The sequence below is a fragment of the Anopheles gambiae genome, chromosome 2 (assembly GCF_943734735.2).
Source record: "Anopheles gambiae chromosome 2, idAnoGambNW_F1_1, whole genome shotgun sequence".
Lineage (NCBI taxonomy): Eukaryota > Metazoa > Arthropoda > Insecta > Diptera > Culicidae > Anopheles > Anopheles gambiae.
Window position 1 is genome coordinate 41,165,557 of NC_064601.1, and position 17,758 is coordinate 41,183,314.

The 17,758-nt window shown below is 50.1% G+C and overlaps 3 protein-coding genes across 4 annotated transcripts in view; 1 reads left to right on the top strand and 2 right to left on the bottom strand.

Moving 5' to 3' along the window:
• The window catches only part of LOC5667758 (uncharacterized), a 549,880-nt gene extending 532,466 nt beyond the window's left edge, over positions 1–17,414 (bottom strand). Inside the window, exon 1 of the mRNA XM_061644233.1 lies at positions 16,960–17,414. The gene's annotated coding sequence lies outside the window, so the exon portion shown is untranslated. The remainder of the gene's footprint in view (positions 1–16,959) is intronic.
• LOC4576838 (huntingtin) lies at positions 821–10,721 on the top strand. 2 transcript variants are annotated; one of them, XM_061643267.1, is made up of 8 exons: positions 821–3,640; positions 3,713–4,393; positions 4,457–4,640; positions 4,710–8,232; positions 8,308–8,556; positions 8,632–9,103; positions 9,189–9,623; positions 9,702–10,721. In XM_061643267.1, exons 1-8 carry the CDS (start codon positions 1,031–1,033, stop codon positions 10,458–10,460), a joined length of 8,913 nt encoding a protein of 2,970 aa, XP_061499251.1. In that variant the 5' UTR covers positions 821–1,030; the 3' UTR covers positions 10,461–10,721. The 2 variants fall into 2 exon arrangements, with proteins under 2 accessions (XP_061499251.1, XP_061499250.1); XM_061643266.1 differs by having other exon boundaries at positions 9,189–10,721.
• LOC4576836 (synaptic vesicular amine transporter) lies at positions 12,538–14,975 on the bottom strand. Its single transcript, XM_061648133.1, has 2 exons — positions 14,481–14,975; positions 12,538–14,403 (listed from the first exon to the last, which is right to left on the bottom strand). The coding sequence occupies exons 1-2, from the start codon at positions 14,572–14,574 to the stop codon at positions 12,968–12,970; spliced, it is 1,530 nt and encodes a 509-aa protein (XP_061504117.1). The 5' UTR covers positions 14,575–14,975; the 3' UTR covers positions 12,538–12,967.
• Positions 17,415–17,758: the final 344 nt, after the last annotated feature.

Genomic DNA, 17,758 nt, shown 5'->3' on the forward strand with positions numbered 1-17,758 from the left:
AAATATTTCACTGAACGAGAAATATGATAACATTACAGGCGGTCCCCGAGATACACGGTTAATGGGGACCGAAAACGGCCGCAAAATACCGCGTATCTCGAATTTCCGCGTATGTCGAATCTTGTGCTTTACAGGCAAAATATCACTAATTTTCGTATAATTTTTTAAGTAAGGGGTGATTTTGGTCACTTAATTAATTATTTGATATGATTCTGACTGAATTAAACAGTGTTAAACCTTTTGAAATAGTTTTTAACATTTGATCAATAGGTAAATTATTTGGAATTTTACAATTGATGTGTCAAATCAGTACAATTTGCTCAAATAAATGTCAAATTTAGAAAACCGTGTATCTCCGAATCCGCGTATAAGAGGTACCGTGTATCTCGGGGACCGCCTGTATACATTTACTCATTTATTAAGAAGATTTTATGGTAAGTAAATAATTTAACTGAGATCAAGAAGATAATTTGTTCCTATCAATATAATTGTTCTTTGACTAGAATCATTTCATGGTTTATTAGAACTAAACTGAAAAATAATAAATCTGCATGTTTGAATTTGAAATTGTAATATTTCACTTGGTATACACTATGGTATTGAGTTCTCAGTGTTTCGTTTGTTTACTTGGTTTAGTGTTTTTTCTGAGCATGATATGCATTGTGCTTGCAATATTCGAGCAAAATAAATTGTATTATTCTAATTATTAACTATTCAAATAAAAATATTGCTAAAACTTTCGTCCAATTTGTCCGACTCGTCTAAATTTCGATTTGTTTACATGCCAAAAAGCAGAACGTCAACAACCGCAGTAGCAACAACAACAACAACAACACCAACAACAGCTTGTTTTGTTGACAGCTGAGCAGCTGTGTGAAAAAAAAAATGTATTAAAAGGCTTGACTCATCTTACAATCGGCAGCGGATAAAAAGTTTTCATTCCGTGTTTTTTCGCTGCGAAACCAACGCCCTTGCCCGGGCTTAAGGTTCACATCCCGCCCCTCGCTAGGGGTCACAAACCGGACCTGCAATGGATAAGCTAAATCCGTTCGGGGCGCTCCAGCGTTCGATCGAATCGCTGAAGCTGGCAGACTCGTCCATCGGCAAGGAAAAGGTGGCCCATTTCGGTGTGATCAGTGAAACCATCGTCAACGTTCGGCCCGGCACGTCCACAGCGAACTCACCCACCTACCAAGGGCACATCAGCAATGCAGTGGCGGTGTTGCTAAAGTTTTGCGAAGAGTCCGACTCGGGCGTGCGTATGGCGGCGGAAGAGAACTTGTCCCGCATCGTGCGGCACTGCGAGGTGGCCGGAAGCATCGTTCGCATCCAGCGCGATCTGTACCATGAAATCAAGAAGAACGGAAACGAACGCTCGCTGCGCACGGCACTGTCCATATTTGGCCACTACTGCGGCACGATACGGCAGCGGAAGGCTCGCACCTACGCCCAGAATCTGCTGCCGTGCATATTTGCCATCTTCAAGCGCCGCGAGCCGGCGCTGCTCGAAGGCTTGTGCTGCTTCACGGAGGTGTTTTGCGCACACCTGGAAGGCTACCTGACCGACGGCGAGGTGCTGAAGATGACGGAACTGTTTCTGGAAGACATCGGCTCGGACTGTGCCACCAAACGGCGCTGTGCCGCACGGAACATGCTCGCCTTCGTGCAGGGATCGCGCAACGCCGACTTTTACGCCAACAATGCGTTCAACCGGTGCATCGAGCAGCTGCTGAAGTGTGGCCAGCTGCAGCAGCAATCGAACACGGTGCTCGGCGTGATGGGCTGCTTCCGGGCGATTCTGCCGATCGTGCTGCGCAGCTGTAGTGTGGAGAAGGCGATCGATACGTACGACCTGTGTCTGCACTTCCTGCGCGAAGGCACGCACACGATCATCAACGCCACGCTGGAGGTGTTGCTGGTGATACTGGGCAACGTGCAGCCGGCGGTGCGGAAGGTGCTGCTCTCGGAACAGTGTGACCATCGGCGGATGCTGCTCAAGCGTAAGACGCTGAAAAACTCCATCTTTAAGATTAACCCTAGCGACAGTTTGCTTTCGTCGCGCAAATCCAGCACGGACGCACGGTCCGATGTGCTGCTGCGGCCCGGTTCCTTGCCGCTGCTAACCTCCACTCCGACGAAATTTGCGCTCCCCGTAGACGATCGATCGCTCGCGTCCGCCTCCGACATTGAGCTGGATTCGCTGAAGAGTATGGATCTCGATGCGGCCCCCGCCCTGCAGCTCGAATGTTCCGGGCCGCTGGACGGGGGAGCAAGTGGGGCGAACAGCTCCAGCACCGTCGCACCCGACTCACTGTCGCTGAAAAGCCAAAAATCGACCGACTCGATCGGATCGTTCATCAACACGCTGCTCACCAGCTCGAATGCGGCCGAATCGGTCACGAAGTTTTTCCGCAAATCCATCGACAAACCGCTGCCGGACGACGGGGAGGAGGAGGATCGGCTGTCGATGGAGTCGATGGCCAGCAGCCACATGTCCTCGAACGCCGAGACGATACGGGCCGAGCTGGATGTGACGCTGGAAACGGAGCACGATACCGACCCGATCACCGTCGTACCGGCGCCGGGCGTCCCGGTTGCGCCAACACCGACACCATCCCGGGACACGCTCGAGGTTCCACTCAGCACTTCGATGGTGGCGGAGGAACTGGGTGCCGAAGGCACGCGGGAACTGTTCATCGGCACCATCCATGATCAGAATTTGCTCGAATTTACGGCACGATTGGTCTGTTCGCGGTTTCTGCTTGCCGGCACCAGACACGCCCTCATACCGGATGCAGTGGTGCGCGTGTCTGTCAAGAGCCTCTCGATGCAGATTGTGGCGGCCTGTGTGCGGATGAAGCCGGAGCTACTTGCCCTCCCGCTCGAGAAGGACACGTTCCGGGAGGAGTTTGCCGTGGTGGAAATATTAAACCTGGAAGACGCGATAAATGAGCTCTCGCAGCAAGTGTCGCCGGGCGATGACGAACCGGACACTGCCAATGCCGGCACGCCGGTACCGGAGGAGGCCGGCTCCGAGCTGCTGGAAATGAAGGAGGATCACTTTGGCGAGTGTACCAGTGCGACCTACTTTGAGTACTTCTCGCCGATGTCGCTCAGCCTCGATCAGGGCTTAAAGTCGAAGCTGAAATCGATCGAAGAAAACTTCTCGATCGATAACAACGAAAAGCTAAGCCGCGATCTGGACGCTATCCTTTCCCAGTCCGAACCGGGCCCGGGTGCTAGCCTTGCCGGGCCGCAGCCGGGACCCGCTCGCAGACGGGAATTGTTGGTCGTACCAAAGGTGATAACTACCATCAAAAACGAACATCGCGTAGCGGGCAGTCGCCCGTCGACGGCCGAGCTGCCGGATGAGCAGAGGGCACTGACGGCGATGACGATTTCGAACCGCAAGGAGCCACCGGAGGACGAGGACCAGCAGCAGCTGCTCGCCGATGTGCTGCTGTTTTACGACAGTCCGGACCCGACGCTCCGCGGCACGGTGCAATTGATTGTGGGCAACTTGATGCGTGCTGCCGTCGATCGCTGCGGCAGTTATCGGGAGTTTCTGCGCACGAAAGTACCGAACGGTGCCACACAATCGTTCTTGAGTGAGCATAAACTGCTGAACGTTGTTGTGCAGGTATGTGAAAATGATAATTATTAAATTAAAATAACACTAGTTACACTCATATCCTTTTGCATTATGTTTTAGGGCCTTTCGGATGAAATACACACGGTCGTCAATCAGGCACTATCGTCGGTAGAACTTTTCTTCAACGTCTACTTCCAAAGCCTTGCGACCGGCAACAGTCGCGCCGCTAAAGTGCAAAAACCAACCTCAACCATTCTATTCCAATCGGCCAGCAGGAATATATTTCTAGACGACAGCTTAATGGTCAAACCGGCACCGAATCTCCTACCGGGCTACATAAAAACGCTTCTCGATCGTCTGCTGCTGCTGTCCTACAACAAGTACTGGCTGGTACAGTGGAAACTGTTCGATTTGATCGTTCAGCTGGACTACGGTTGCATCAAAGCGCACGGCTACCAGGGCGACCAGCTGCGCGATCAGGTGCTCGATCAACTGTTGGTCGGTTTAAGCGACGGCGATCTCCGCGTGCGCAATCATGCGGGCGAACGATTGCTTCAATTTCTGGAGTGTAGCGCGTGGAACGATTCCTCCGTGCAACAGAAGCCAAAGCGCCAAACCAAACCATCGGTTGTCGGCGATTTTGTGGATCAATTTGTGCTCGGTACGTTCGCTGCACCGTTTGATCGTCGTCGGCAGGGTAGGACCAACATGGGCGAAACAGTGCCAGACTACTGTACGGTGTGCCGTGTAATGTACCGGATTAGCAATCTGTTGCTAAAAATTGGAGACAAGAATCTTCAGGTATGGCAAAATGAAGCGAATATTGTGAAAGAGATATTTGTAATTGTATTTTTCTCGTTACAGTCTGGTATAATTCATTTTGTACGCATATTTATGGAAAAATATGACGTTTTCGATTTTGTCGACCTGTGGAACGAGTACAATCTGGTTAGCGTGCTGTTGAGCTTGCTGCTGGGGATGAATAGCACCGTCCTGGATCTTACCGTGCACGCGGATCTGCTGTGGATATGTTCCCAGATGATTGTTGGTGAGACTTTTAGATTTTTTTGGTAATCTAAAAGAGGTACGATCACGTTTTCATTTCACCTCTTTTTAGCTGTTTTGTCAAGCAGCACCACAAACGCGGTAACAGACGGTGAATCGATGAACAAATTCATCATCCACCTGCTGAAGCTGCTCAATATCTACCATCACGTGTACACCAACACCGTCCCGCTGGTCATGAACCGGACGCAAAAGGCGGACATCTTCATGAACACCAAAGAACTGCAGCAAATCAACTGCTTCGGATATTTCGGCAGCGATCACGCGTACATGAAGCTCTACCAGCAGGTGCGCTGTTCGATGGAAAGCTACCGCATCTCGATCAACGCCGAATCGGGCCAGAAGCTATTCGACTGTCTGCGGGCAGCGACCGAAGCACTGTGGACGCTGCTGGAACTGAAATCCCTCTCCGCCATGACAAACGGTATGAAGTTTGTGGAGGAAGTGCTGCGTTACTTGCAAACGTTCCTGCCCCTCGAACCCGACCACTGTGTGCGGTGTGCGCGATTTTTGCTGCGATTCGTGTTTCACGCAAATTACACGAACCGCACGGCGGAGGTGACATACTTCCGCCAGGCATCGCTGGCGGAAGCACCGAACGCGGTAGCGTCGGAGGAGTTCTTCGCCCGGTACTACGACTTTTGCAAAACCAAAGCGAAACCGATCACGCCGGAAATCGGTGCGTTCGTGAAGCTGTTCGAACCGCTTGTAATAACGTGCCTGAAGCTGTTCACCAAACAGCGCCCGACGGTGCAGGCGAGCATTTTGCAGCTGCTCTGCCAGCTGCTGGACTTTAGCATCAACTACCAGCTGCTCGACGCTAGCAACGTGTTCGTGGAGTCGATCTTCAAGCACATCGAATCGATCGAACGCAGCACGATCGACGATTCCGAGGAGCTGGTGCGGCAGGTGGTGCGGTTTCTCTTTCAGCTGAGCGGGCTGGTGCGAGAGCAACCGCTGGTAACGATCCCAAAGATTATCAACATTTGCGACAACCTGCTGGCAAACAATGTGATACGCCGGACGGCCATCGCCTCGGTGCAGGCGCTTTCGCACGAGGTGTTTCTGCTGCGGCTGAGCCGGAGCAGCGCGCTGCCGAAGGTGCTGGAGGCATCGGAATGCAGCACGCAGAAGGAGGTGGTGCTGAACATGCTGATAAAGTTCCCGGACGAGCTGGACGCGTACCGCATCGTGCCGATGATTATGTACAGCGAGCGGCTGCACGACGGCGACGGTACGCAGGCGGCAAACTGTGAGGCGGACGTGCTGGCCGCTCTGCTGCAGGTGCTGGCCGACGGGAAGCTGGTGATGCAATGCAACGCGGACTACTTTATCGTGCGGCGGTTGTTTGAATGCTTCGGCCGCAACCAGCTGCTGGAGAGCAAGGTGGTGCTTCGCTTTGTGGAGATATTTTACACCACGATCGTGAGCGAGTCGTGGAAATCGCTGCAGAAAATCACGTACGGTGAATTGATTTTGCGCCAAGTGTTTCAGCAAACGGAGGGAAGCTATCTGTTGAACCACGTAGGATTGTATCTCCACAAGCAACACAAGGCGCCCGAAGATGAAGAAGGAAAGGAGCACGAAAGCGATACAGCGCGACCTACGGAAGACGTCGTTCAACCGGCGGCTCAAAGCTTGGCAAAAATATTGGTCCGCTATCTTGCCGAGTGTTTCGCCGTGCTGGACGAGCTGAGCGTCATGTACAACCCGCCGCGAGAGACGGTTCAGTTCACGTACGATGTCATCGAACGGTTCATTGGTACGCTGAACCGCGCGACTGGTAGCGCTGACGTGAGCCGCGCACTGGCGGAACAGATGCCGCTGGAGTTGATCCGGTGGCGCAGCCTGCCGTCACCCATTGCCCGCCGGCTGTGTGAGCTGCTGTTAAAGCACGGGTTCGATCTGGAGCTAATGCTGTCGTTGATTCGTAACGAGGAGTACAACGTACGAAACGATCGCATGGTCACCGTACTCATCGAGACGCTGCTGGAACACAAACCGAACGAGTTGAAATGGCCACGCAGCGAGGTGTCGGCTCTACTGGCCAGCGAAACGGCCCTCCTGTCCGACCAGTTCCAACCGCTGCTGCTGTGCCACATTGCGGATGAGGAATTTTCCAAGCAAATTGTCAAAACCATCATGACAGCCGTGGAAGGCAAGCTGTCCGGCGTTCAGCGTACGCTGCTGGAAAAGGCACCGCTCACGACGCTCCCGCTCATGTGCAGCCGGTTAACCGATCTGCTCGCCACGGTCAACATTGTGACCTCGCGCAACGCTGCCCTCATACTCGATCACAAGCTGGGCGCGCTGGTGCAGCTCGGTGCGGCCGGGCTGAAGGATAGCGCCGTGCTGACCGTGCTGCCGGCGGATGATTTTCACCATCTGTACTCTCGCTTCAACGGTGACTGCAGGCGGAAGTTCCCGAAGCTGTTCAAAACGCTCTCGCAGCTGAAGCAATACTACGAGAGCGTTCCGGACGAGTGCTTGCCATCGGCACTGCCAACCATCGATACGGCCGCGCTGAAAGATCTGCCCGTCGATGAGGCGTGGTTCCTGCGGCAGGTAGCGTACCACTGCGCCGGCACCTCGTACACGAAACCGCGCCACATTGCTAAGATGCTGCACGAAATCAAATCCGAAAGCAAGCTGATCAACCTGCTCTCGAGCGGTTCGCTCAACGTGCGGCTGCTGCGCGACATCATTGTGGTGGCGTTCGAGAGCATGTTCCATGGTTTCCGCACCGATTGCGTGCAGTTCAATCCGCACCTAAACTACCTGAAGGTGCACCCGATGCTGAAGGTGACCCTCATCGTGCTGATGCGAAAGCTAGCCGAGGCGAAACAGAAGCCGGACGATACGGCCGCGACGAGACAGTGTGCCGAGTCGGTAATATGTTTCCTCGAATATCTGAAGCGACTGGAGCACCTGTGCCTGTTCTACATCGAGGGCAAGCTTATCGATCGCTTCGTAAAGGAGCATCTGCTCAAGTCGAACTTTTTCGAAACACTACTCTCGTTCGGCGCCGTCTGTGCGCGCGCTGTAGAGCAAGAGTCGGCCCAAAACGTTACGCATCGCGAGCTGTATCTGCGCTGCATCGGGACGATCGTACACCAGCGCTATCTTTGGAACGAGTTGAACCAAAACGATCGATACCGTGGCGATGTGGAGCAGTACATCAAACTCATGTACAGGCTGATCGAAAGATCCCTGCTGGACGAGCAACTGTTGGCCCGCCGACCATTACCGGCTGTATTTGAGCGCTTTTTAGCAGCAGAGCATGCCGATGCGATGGAAGTGTACCTGCAAGCGATCGTTATAGCGGAATTTGTGTCCGATCCGGGCGCGATGGCGAAAAATCTAACCATGAGTGAGGGTGTCGTGTCGTTGGTGGAATCGATCGCCATACCGCTGCTGAAGTTGGATCGATTCTATCCCTACGCATTGACGCCGTACGAATTGTACGATTGCTACACTTCGCTGGACGCACTGGAAGGTGGTGGCACGCCGAAGCTACCGGCCGTACCGATCGAACATTTGTATGACGTTGAGCTGTTGGAATTGTTTTTAAAAAGGTGTGTGGCAAACAAGTGTTTTCCCTCTTGGTATCGTGTAGTAATGTGCTTTGTGTGTTTATCCTTTTTTTTTAGAGCAAACGTTTTCGGGTTCTCGTCGCGCCAACAGTTCGAGGAGCTGTTTATGTCACTGATGGTGCTGCTGAACCGCTCGGAGGATCCCATTTTCGTGAGCCTGGTCGAGCAGCGGGAAATCAAAAACATGTGCCTGCAGGCTGTAATGTCGCTGCTGCTAGCGTGCTACCGCTATCCATGGATTGGCTTTCGGGAGGGCAAGTTTCATCATACTACGCGCAATCCCAACATAAAATGTGACACTATTGGGTATGCAGAATGCTCGAGCTTGTTTCACACACATGCTGCAAAGTAAATGACTTGATCTTTCCTTGATTTTTGTAGACTCAAAAAGCTCCACAACGTGCAGCTGTACATTCCGCTGAGCAACGTGTTCTATCAGCCCAACCTGGAGCGCCGGCTGCTCATTACCGGTACGGACGATCTGTACTCGCTGGACGACAGCAGCATCGGCACGGTGCGGTTTGATCAGAACCAGCTGTCGCTCGACTACTTCTGGGAGCTGATCGAGCGGACGACAGCGCAGGCAGGAGGCAACAACAGCCTGCCGGTGGAATCGTTGGTCGTCCGCAACAAGCGCCACTTTGTGGAGAAAATTAACATCGACAGCGCGAGCTCGATGCAGCTGATCTACGACGTGCTGAAGCAGCTGATCGAGGACGATCCTGCGCTGGTGCTGCCACACTTGGTCAACTTTTGCGAAATGGTCGACAATCGGGAGCAAATCTTTTGGCTCAACCAGCTGCTGCTGAAGCTGCAAGAGCGCGTCCCGATGGAAGATACGCTATCGCAGCAGGTACTATCGAAACAGATCAGTTGTACACCTTCGTTTCATCTCCTTTGCTACGTTTTTATTCCCACCTTTCTCTATTCTGAAACAGCACATCATTTACCTGCTGTGTCGCCTGGCGGCCCTGCTCGTGCCAACGATGGCCGATCTGACGCACCTGTGCACCATCATTCCGACGTATCTGAAAAGCACCCAGCTGTACATCCGCAATGCAACGCTGCAGGGGCTCATCTGTCTGCTGGAGTGTCTGATCAAAACGAACTCATCGATCGGTGCGCTGAACGACGAGCTGCACCTGCTGCGCAACGTGATTGTGAACTATATCGTCAAGCACGGCATCATCGAGGAAAGTTCGGGCGCCTTCAGCGATCTGCACACGAAGCTGGTTTGGTCGCTGAACTTTTACCTGATCGAACACACGTCCCGGTTCGTGCCGGACTGCAACCTGCTGTCGAACAGTATCATTTCCGCCAACAACATACTGAAACGGACCACTAATTTGGAGATTTATCTGTGCATCTTGAACGTAAGTAGCGAGCACAATGGTGGTAAGTACCTCCACTGCCCAATTTCACATTCACTCCGTTGGTTTTCATCCGCGCAGGGTTTGGAGCGTCTAATCGTCACCGATCGAGTGCCGCGCGCGCTGCACGAAAAGATCGAAAAGCTTGCGATCGATCTGGTGAAAATCGACAACGAAATGTTTTCGCTGTCCGCCCTCAAGCTGCTGGTCACCTGCATCTATCGCAGCTGCAACGAGCAGCTTGAGAGTACGGAACGCTGCAACGGCATCGTGCAGGACGAGCCGGACATCATAGTGCAGCAGATCGACAAGATAGAGATACTGTTTGCGAAAATACGCACCACCACCCCGCTCGGCGCGAAAGTGTTTGGCGAGGTGCTGTGCCAGCTGATACGCGACCTGCTCCCGCCCAACGAGATACTGACGAAGGTGTTCAAGGAGCTGATGCTGAACCAACCGAACCCGGACATTATTGCGAGCGTCACGTATCAGCTGTTCCGATCGGCGATCGATTCGTCCTACCTGGCGCTGCTGCAGGAATGGTTGCTCTGCTCGCTGCCCAACTTCCTGTCCTTTCCGCAGGTGAACAAGTCCGTCTGGTGCCTGACGGTCATCTTTCTTTCGGCCTCGCTAAACCAGCACCTGATCAAGCTGCTGCCGGAGGTGCTTTCGCTACCCTCCTACCAGCAGCTGAACGAGCGGGAAGTGAACAATTTCATCCTCTCGGCCAAGGATTTCTACGCGCGCCTCGAACCGAACGGGAGCCAGAGGGCCAAATTTAAGGACATTTTCCGCCAGCACGATTCCTTCGTATTCCAATGCCTGGTGCAGTGTCTGTGAGCTGTGGCAGTGGTTCCTTTATTTGCAATATTCAGTCAATAGTGCAGTGAATCTAGTTGTTTAAGAAAATCAAGTTTAAAATGACAACGATTGATTTGATGTTATTATATGCCTTTAAAGTTTATTTGTTTTCGTTTGTATGTATCGCACAATGGTTACATTGTTAGTGCCGCTGTATTTGCGTTCGTTTTCATCGTCTGTGCTAATGCTAGTAATGGTAAATCGCGTTTAAATAAAATTAAATTATGCTCCCTTCACTAACAGGTATATGTTATCAAGTGTTTTTTTTCCGAAATGGTTATGCGTTTAATGGTTTTGGGATGCTTTTTTGCTATATCTTCTCAACAATAATGTAACAAAACTCTGAGTTTTATTATTAAAATTAAATAACTATAATACCATACAAACCATATTTATTTAATATTAATGGTTCAGTTGCTTTAATTAAATGAAAAACTTTCAACAGCCAGAATAAATTTCCTTTTAGTTTTTTTAAGTTTTGCAATTTCGTCGTGATTGGCCTACAGTGGTGTGCGAAATTAAGTGCCTACTACTTTGAATTTTACATGTTTTACATTTTTTTCATGAAAATTCCGTGTGACAAAATAAAGACATTGGTTCTTCCCAAGAGCCTTAACATTTTTCCTTATCATGTTATTTTTACCACTTGCATCGAAAATCTCACACTAAATCTTCATAGGATCAGAATAAAGACTATGTGGGAGCCATTCAAGAAGTATTATTCGATTCGATTGAATAAAACATTTGCGACATTTTTGTGACCATCGCTTGGTCAGTCACTATGTCATGACTTTTTTACTGAGATCAGTTTTGCAAAATATCACCGACATAGTCATGACAAATTCCTGCTGAAACAAAATCGTGTCAGCGTCACGAGCTCTATTGCAATGATCAGAGGTGAGACTCAACTAGTTGTTGCGACCATTACATACTTGGTGACATTGTGTGCAACCAACTCTTGGTCAGTCACTTGGTGGCGACATTTTCAGTCCGTGATCATCGCAATGGTCATGGGAGATATACTGTGCTTGCGAGTGGTTCCAAGAAACATAATGAGCATGTTTTCTCGCTCTGTTGGACCAGATAATCAAAACATACAAAGGGAGAAATAATGCTGATTTTGTTGCTTGAGCCCAAGTCAAGTATAATCCAAGAATGTCGTGATTATCGCCGACAAAAATGTCATGACCAAGTGAGTGAACCAAGAGTTGGGTGTTAATCAAAATGTCACCAAGCATGTGATTGATCCTTCTACTGTTTGAGCCTCATCACTGTCGTCATCTCAGTTGTGTACGTGAGCTGATTTGAGCTTCGTTTCAGTTATGAGTGTTAGCGATTGAAACAGTGGCATTTGGTAGCACTGTTCACAGCCAGAAAAAATCACGTTTATGCTTGGCAGGGATTAAGCTAAACTTGTCACTCAGGTTATCGCGTTAGACTCAAGAATTCGTACTTCGCGTTCGGCATGTCATGACACACTTTTATTGAGTATCAGCAATGAGCATCAGTCTACCACGGATATGTTCATTTTACATTTTGCTCATTGTTCCAACTCGTATGGAATAAAACAATGTCCTTGAATGTCCTCCACAAAGTCTAAATCTTAGTGGTAAAAAAACAAATACATTTTTATTCAAAACTTTGGATAACGCTTGAGAACAACCAGATGTAAAAACTAGATGCAGAACTAGATAAACTTTTAAAAATTTGGGTAAAAACGCACACCAAAGATCCTGAAACAAGGCTGGAATGCCAGAGGAATGCAAACAAATGATTGGATTGGTGTTATAAGATGATTTAAAATAAATATTTTCTTTAGAATGATTAAAATGGGCACTTTATTTAGTCAAAGTGATTTTGATAAATTTTCGAAAAAATATGTTTCTTAAAGCAAACTTCTCATTTTCGTCATGGTTTGGTACTGCTCATTTACAAGCATAAAACGACCAATGGTTAAAAAACTAAAGCAGTACAGTAACTTCATATTTCACAAAAAAAATTGGAAAAAATGTAAAATTGTAAGTAGTGGGCACTAAATTTTGCCGACTACTGTGTGTGGTGCAAGCGATAAGTGATGGATGGAATTGCTTTATCTTAAAATATGAACAGTCCACTCAACAACCCATTTCATCAAAACGCGAACAGCAGTTCACTTTCACACGATAACTAAACATATCGAAAAAAAGCACTCAAGCACTTATCACGTTCGAGCGCTGTTTTGTTACCTTTTTTATTATTTTTTGCTTTATATTTTTACGAGGTTTAAATACGGTAGGAGATGACACGCACACACACACACATACATTCACAACTCACTGTGTATATTTTAAAGATTAAGCATTCCGCCGAATGGTCCCAATCGTTCGTTCAATCGTGGACGGTGGCCTTATTGAACGGGCTTAAAGTATCGACAGCGTCTGGCTGGCACGAGATAAAGACTAATTCCATTTCACGCACGATTGGTCGCCCCACCCTGTCTTCCCCTTTTACTCGACACTGTTGTAAAAGCGCCTATACGTCGACGGCTCACTGTTGGCAAGCGGTAGAGCGGTCTGTTTGCTGCAGCTGCCGGGAAGCAGTGCCGTTCCTGTTCCCCCACTTCGCAGGCTAGAGGAACAGGCGAGCAGCACCACGTACAGCAAGTTCAGTGTGCCGAGGGCGCGTAAAACCGTGGCAAACCCGATAACGGGCACTAGCTCACCGCCCACAATCGGTGCGAGCGAGTAAGCCACGCTGACCGCTATCTGTTGGATCGCATACACCGCCCCATAGCCGTGCTCGCCGCCCAGTGTCCCTTCCGAACTGAGCTGCCCATCGCTGTCCTCGGTCGTGCCTCCGAGCTGCGCGTCAACCAGCGTGGCGAGCAGTGGCACTAGTGCCGCATCCACCACCCCAATCCCCAGCCCGAGGCCCAGATGGGGCAACAGCAGACCCGCCACCGTGTTGGCGGAGGGCAGCAGAATGCACGAGCTGCCCACCAGCACCAGCGCGACGATCGCTACCCGAATCTGTCCGAACCGATAGGCGACCGAGCCGAAGAAGTTCGTCCCCACCCAGTACCCGATCGAGTCGGGGATGAAAACGGTGCCGAGCTGCCACTTCTTCGGATGCAGCTGGCTGATCATCCAGATGGGCAGACACGGCTCCAGGATGGCCATGGCGGAGGTCGAGATCCAGATGCCACCCACCACCATCAGGATCAGTGGGTTGCTGAGCAGTGGCCACCATGTCGCGCGCCTCGCCATCGCCGTCGTGTTGGTGGAGGATGAATCCCGCGTCAGGCCGGATTGGGGATGGATGGGGCGGAACGGGCTGAGATCCAGCTGGAAGTACTGTAGCACCAGATTGGCCGCGCACAGGACGGCGAGCACGTGAAAGGGTGCTGCCTTGCCGGCCATTGCGTACGCAATGCCACCGAACGGATAGCCCACCAGCACACCGACCGCCATGGCGCCGAGCACCGTGCCCATCACCTTCGACCGGCGGTCCGGTTCGGCGGTGTAGAGCTGCGCGACCAGGCTCATCCCGCACACGCCAATGCAGGCCGACCCGAGCCCGTGGATGCCACGGGCCACAAACAGGGAGGTGTAGGACGTGCCGAAGCCAAAAATCAGCGACGCCAGCAGCAGATTCACGGTGCCGAACGTGATCGGAATGCAGTAGCCGAAGCGGGCGGTTCCGTTGCCGACCAGCGGGTTCGCTACCAGCTGCACGAGCGCCTTCACCCCCAGCAGGATGCCAATGGAGCCGTTCTCCTGCTCAATCGTTTGATCGGTGGGCGGGCTGGTGGGCTGCACGATGACCGTCCCGTCGCTAACCGCACCGATCAGCTTCGGCACGTAGTGGAGGCTGAAGTTTTTGTAGATGACGCTCGCTGGCACGGTCGCGTGAAACTGCACCAGATAGTCGGGAAGGATGGGAACTAAAAGCAGGCGAAAAAATGAAGCTAACCATTTAGGGAGGGGGTCTTTCTTTTCAGTAACTTTTACCACCACTTACCAATCACTGTGAGCAGCATGTTGTCGAGGAACAGGGAAATGTACACAACCATCGCGACAACTACGCGACTGTGGCGCTTATCCATCGATAACATATTGTAGCAGATGGTTGTTGTACTTGTTTGCCTGCTGTAATTTAAACAGAAAAACGTATTCGCTGCCTTCCAACAAATCACTTCAAACTGCGACTCACTTGCACACTAAAGCACACCCTCACACAACGGCGTGTCGGTAGATTATGGTTAACGACTTTTGCTGCCACCGTAACGTGTGCCGTGTATCCGGATGAAAAGGCCAAATTGGTCGGCCGAAACTCTCTTGTTCAACAAGTGGGTGAAACCTGTGCGTCTGTTAACGATTGGCAGCAGCACCGTTTGTACGCTTTTGTTTGCGTTGGAGCGCGCGTTCGCATCGTCTCATAGCCGGGAGAGTGTTTACTATTGAGAGCGTAAGTGCGAGAGAGCACTTTTTCTGGTAACGATGGCAACGGAAGTTTAATGAGTACCCACCGGGCACCAGCACTCAGAGATCGCTTGAATACGCGCTTGAAAAAGAACTTGAATTGGCGAAATTATTCAAGCGATCCGTCGGGTCCCGAAGCCGAAGCAAACCCGAAGCCGAAGCAAAACCCGAACGGGGGTTTGCACGAACCTTCGTTTAATTAGTCCCCTCCCCCTTTTTTGCCAGGATTTCTTTCCGAAATGATACAGTGCACACCATTATACTATCGTAATTCGATTTATTGAATATCGAACCACCATAGAATACAAAAAAACACAACAATTGCACAATAATCACTGCACTTAATTCTAAATCAACGCACATAATTTAAAAAAAAAACACTTTTTACACTCGCACAGTGAAAAAAAAAACAATTTCAGCACAGCACTTTCTGCTCCTCATCGCGGTTGCTCCTGGTTTTTCTCGCTGCACTGTACGGCCCACCATCTCCAACACCACGACACTGCCACAGGTTTTGTTGTCTCCGTTCGCCGTGAAACACACATGAAATAGAAGAAAAATGATATTAATTAGAAGGGGGGATGTTGGTTGATAATTTTAATCACTTTTACTTACCTCAAATTAAACAAAACTCCATTTTTTACGGGGTTTATCCGCCAAGCGCTGAAACACCACACGAGCACCAACCTCACTGGACTGAAAGTAAAGCCTACTGCGTGAATGTGTGTATGCGCTTCTGCCAAGCCAACCGCGCCGTACTGCGTGTGTAGCCAAGTGCGTGTGTGTGTATATTTGCACTACTGGACACAGAACACAAATCTCACCGCACAGCAGAGCGTGTGTCGCCAAGTGTATGCATGTGTGTATTTGCACCACTGAATTCTGAACGTCCGCCGCACCGCACCACACAGCGTGTATCGCCAAGTGCGTGGCTGTGTGTAGTATCACCGTGGACTGCAGAAAACTACCTGCACTAGAACAGAGCGCTGGTGTGGCCAAATGTGTGCATGTGTGTACTTGCTCAACTGAAAGCCGGTATCGCACCAGATTTCGGGTGTCGCCTTGTGCGTGTGTGTGTGTTATTGTCACAGCACACTCGTTCGTCATTTTTTTTTTCGTTTTTTCGCTTGAGCCACTCGATTTCGTTCTTCGCTGATTTTGGCAAGGCACGAAGGGGGTTCGCCCAACCAACCAAACCGTGCTCTTTCGAAGTAAATTTGCTTCGATATAGCTTCGATAGAAGCCCAACAGTCAAAAGCCGAAGATTTTATATTGACCTTTCACTTTTTCTATCTGTCTCTCGCTCTAATTTGAGCGATTTTCCCCTGATGAGTGTCCCCGAGCCTCCTCGTGTGGTTGTTGTTGTTGGAAGTTGAAACCGAACCCCCTTCGTGCGCTGCCAAAATCAGCGAAGAACGAAATCGAGTGGCTCAAGCGAAAAAACGAAAAAAAAAATGACGAACGAGTGTGCTGTGACAATAACACACACACGCACAAGGCGACACCCGAAATCTGGTGCGATACCGGTTTTCAGTGGAGCAAGTACACACATGCACACATTTTGCCACACCACGGTGATACAACACACAGCCTCGCACTTGGCGATACACGCTGTGTGGTGCGGTGCGGCGGACGTTCAGAATTCAGTGGTGCAAATACACACATGCATACACTTGGCGACACACGCTCTGCTTTGCGGTGAGATTTGTGTTCTGTGTCCAGTGGTGCAAATATACACACACACGCACTTGGCTACACACGCAGTACGGCGCGGTTGGCTTGGCAGAAGCGCATACACACATTCACGCAGTAGGCTTTACTTTCAGTCCAGTGAGGTTGGTGCTTGTGTGGTGTTTCAGCGCTTGGTAGTCAGCGGATAAACCCCGTAAAAAATAGAGTTTTGTTTAATTTGAGGTAAGTAAAAATGATTAAAATTATCAACCAACATCCCCCCTTCTAATTAATATCATTTTTCTTCCATTTCATGTGTGTTTCACGGCGAACGGAGACAACAAAACCTGTGGCTGTGTCGTGGTGTTGGAGATGGTGGGCCGTACAGTGCAGTGAGAACTAGGCGCGACAGCGATGAGGAGCAGAAAGTGTTGTGCTAATTTTTCTCTGTGCGAGTGTAAAAAGTGTTTGTTAAATTATGTGCGTTAATTTAGAATTAAGTGCAGTGGTTATTGTGCATGTGTTGTGTTTTTTTTGTGTATTTATGTTATATAAAATATTCAATAAATCGAATCATGTTGATATAATGGTTCGCACTGTATCATTTCGGAAAGAAATCCTGGCAAAAAAGGGGGAGGGGGCTAATTAAACGAAGGTTCGTGCCGAACCCCGTTCGGGTTTTGCTTCGGCTTCGGGTTTACTTCGGCTTCGGGACCCGACGGATCACTTGAATAATTTCGCCAACTCAAGTTCTTTTTCAAGCGCGTATTCAAGCGATCTCTGAGTGCTGGTGCCCGGTGGGAGTTCTCTACCGAAGGTGTACCAACTTTGATAGGCAGTTCCTACCGAAGTTAAGCTCGGGTGTTTAGCCGAAATGTTACAAAAGAGAAAGAAAAAATTCTCTCGTTTGCTGCCGCGTTTCGCTCACACGCGCGCCCTGCCCCCTTTTATTTACGTACGTGTTTATAGCCCCTCCTCCTCCTCCTCCTCCTCTCATCTATTTTCCTACCTTATGTGCAGTGGTTATGTGTTTTTAATTGAAATTGGAAGGAGAGATATTCGATTTATTTATAACGTGCGATTTAATCAGAGAATTGAATCATGGTACATGGTGGATCTACTGTTCATCACAAGCGGGCCTAACAC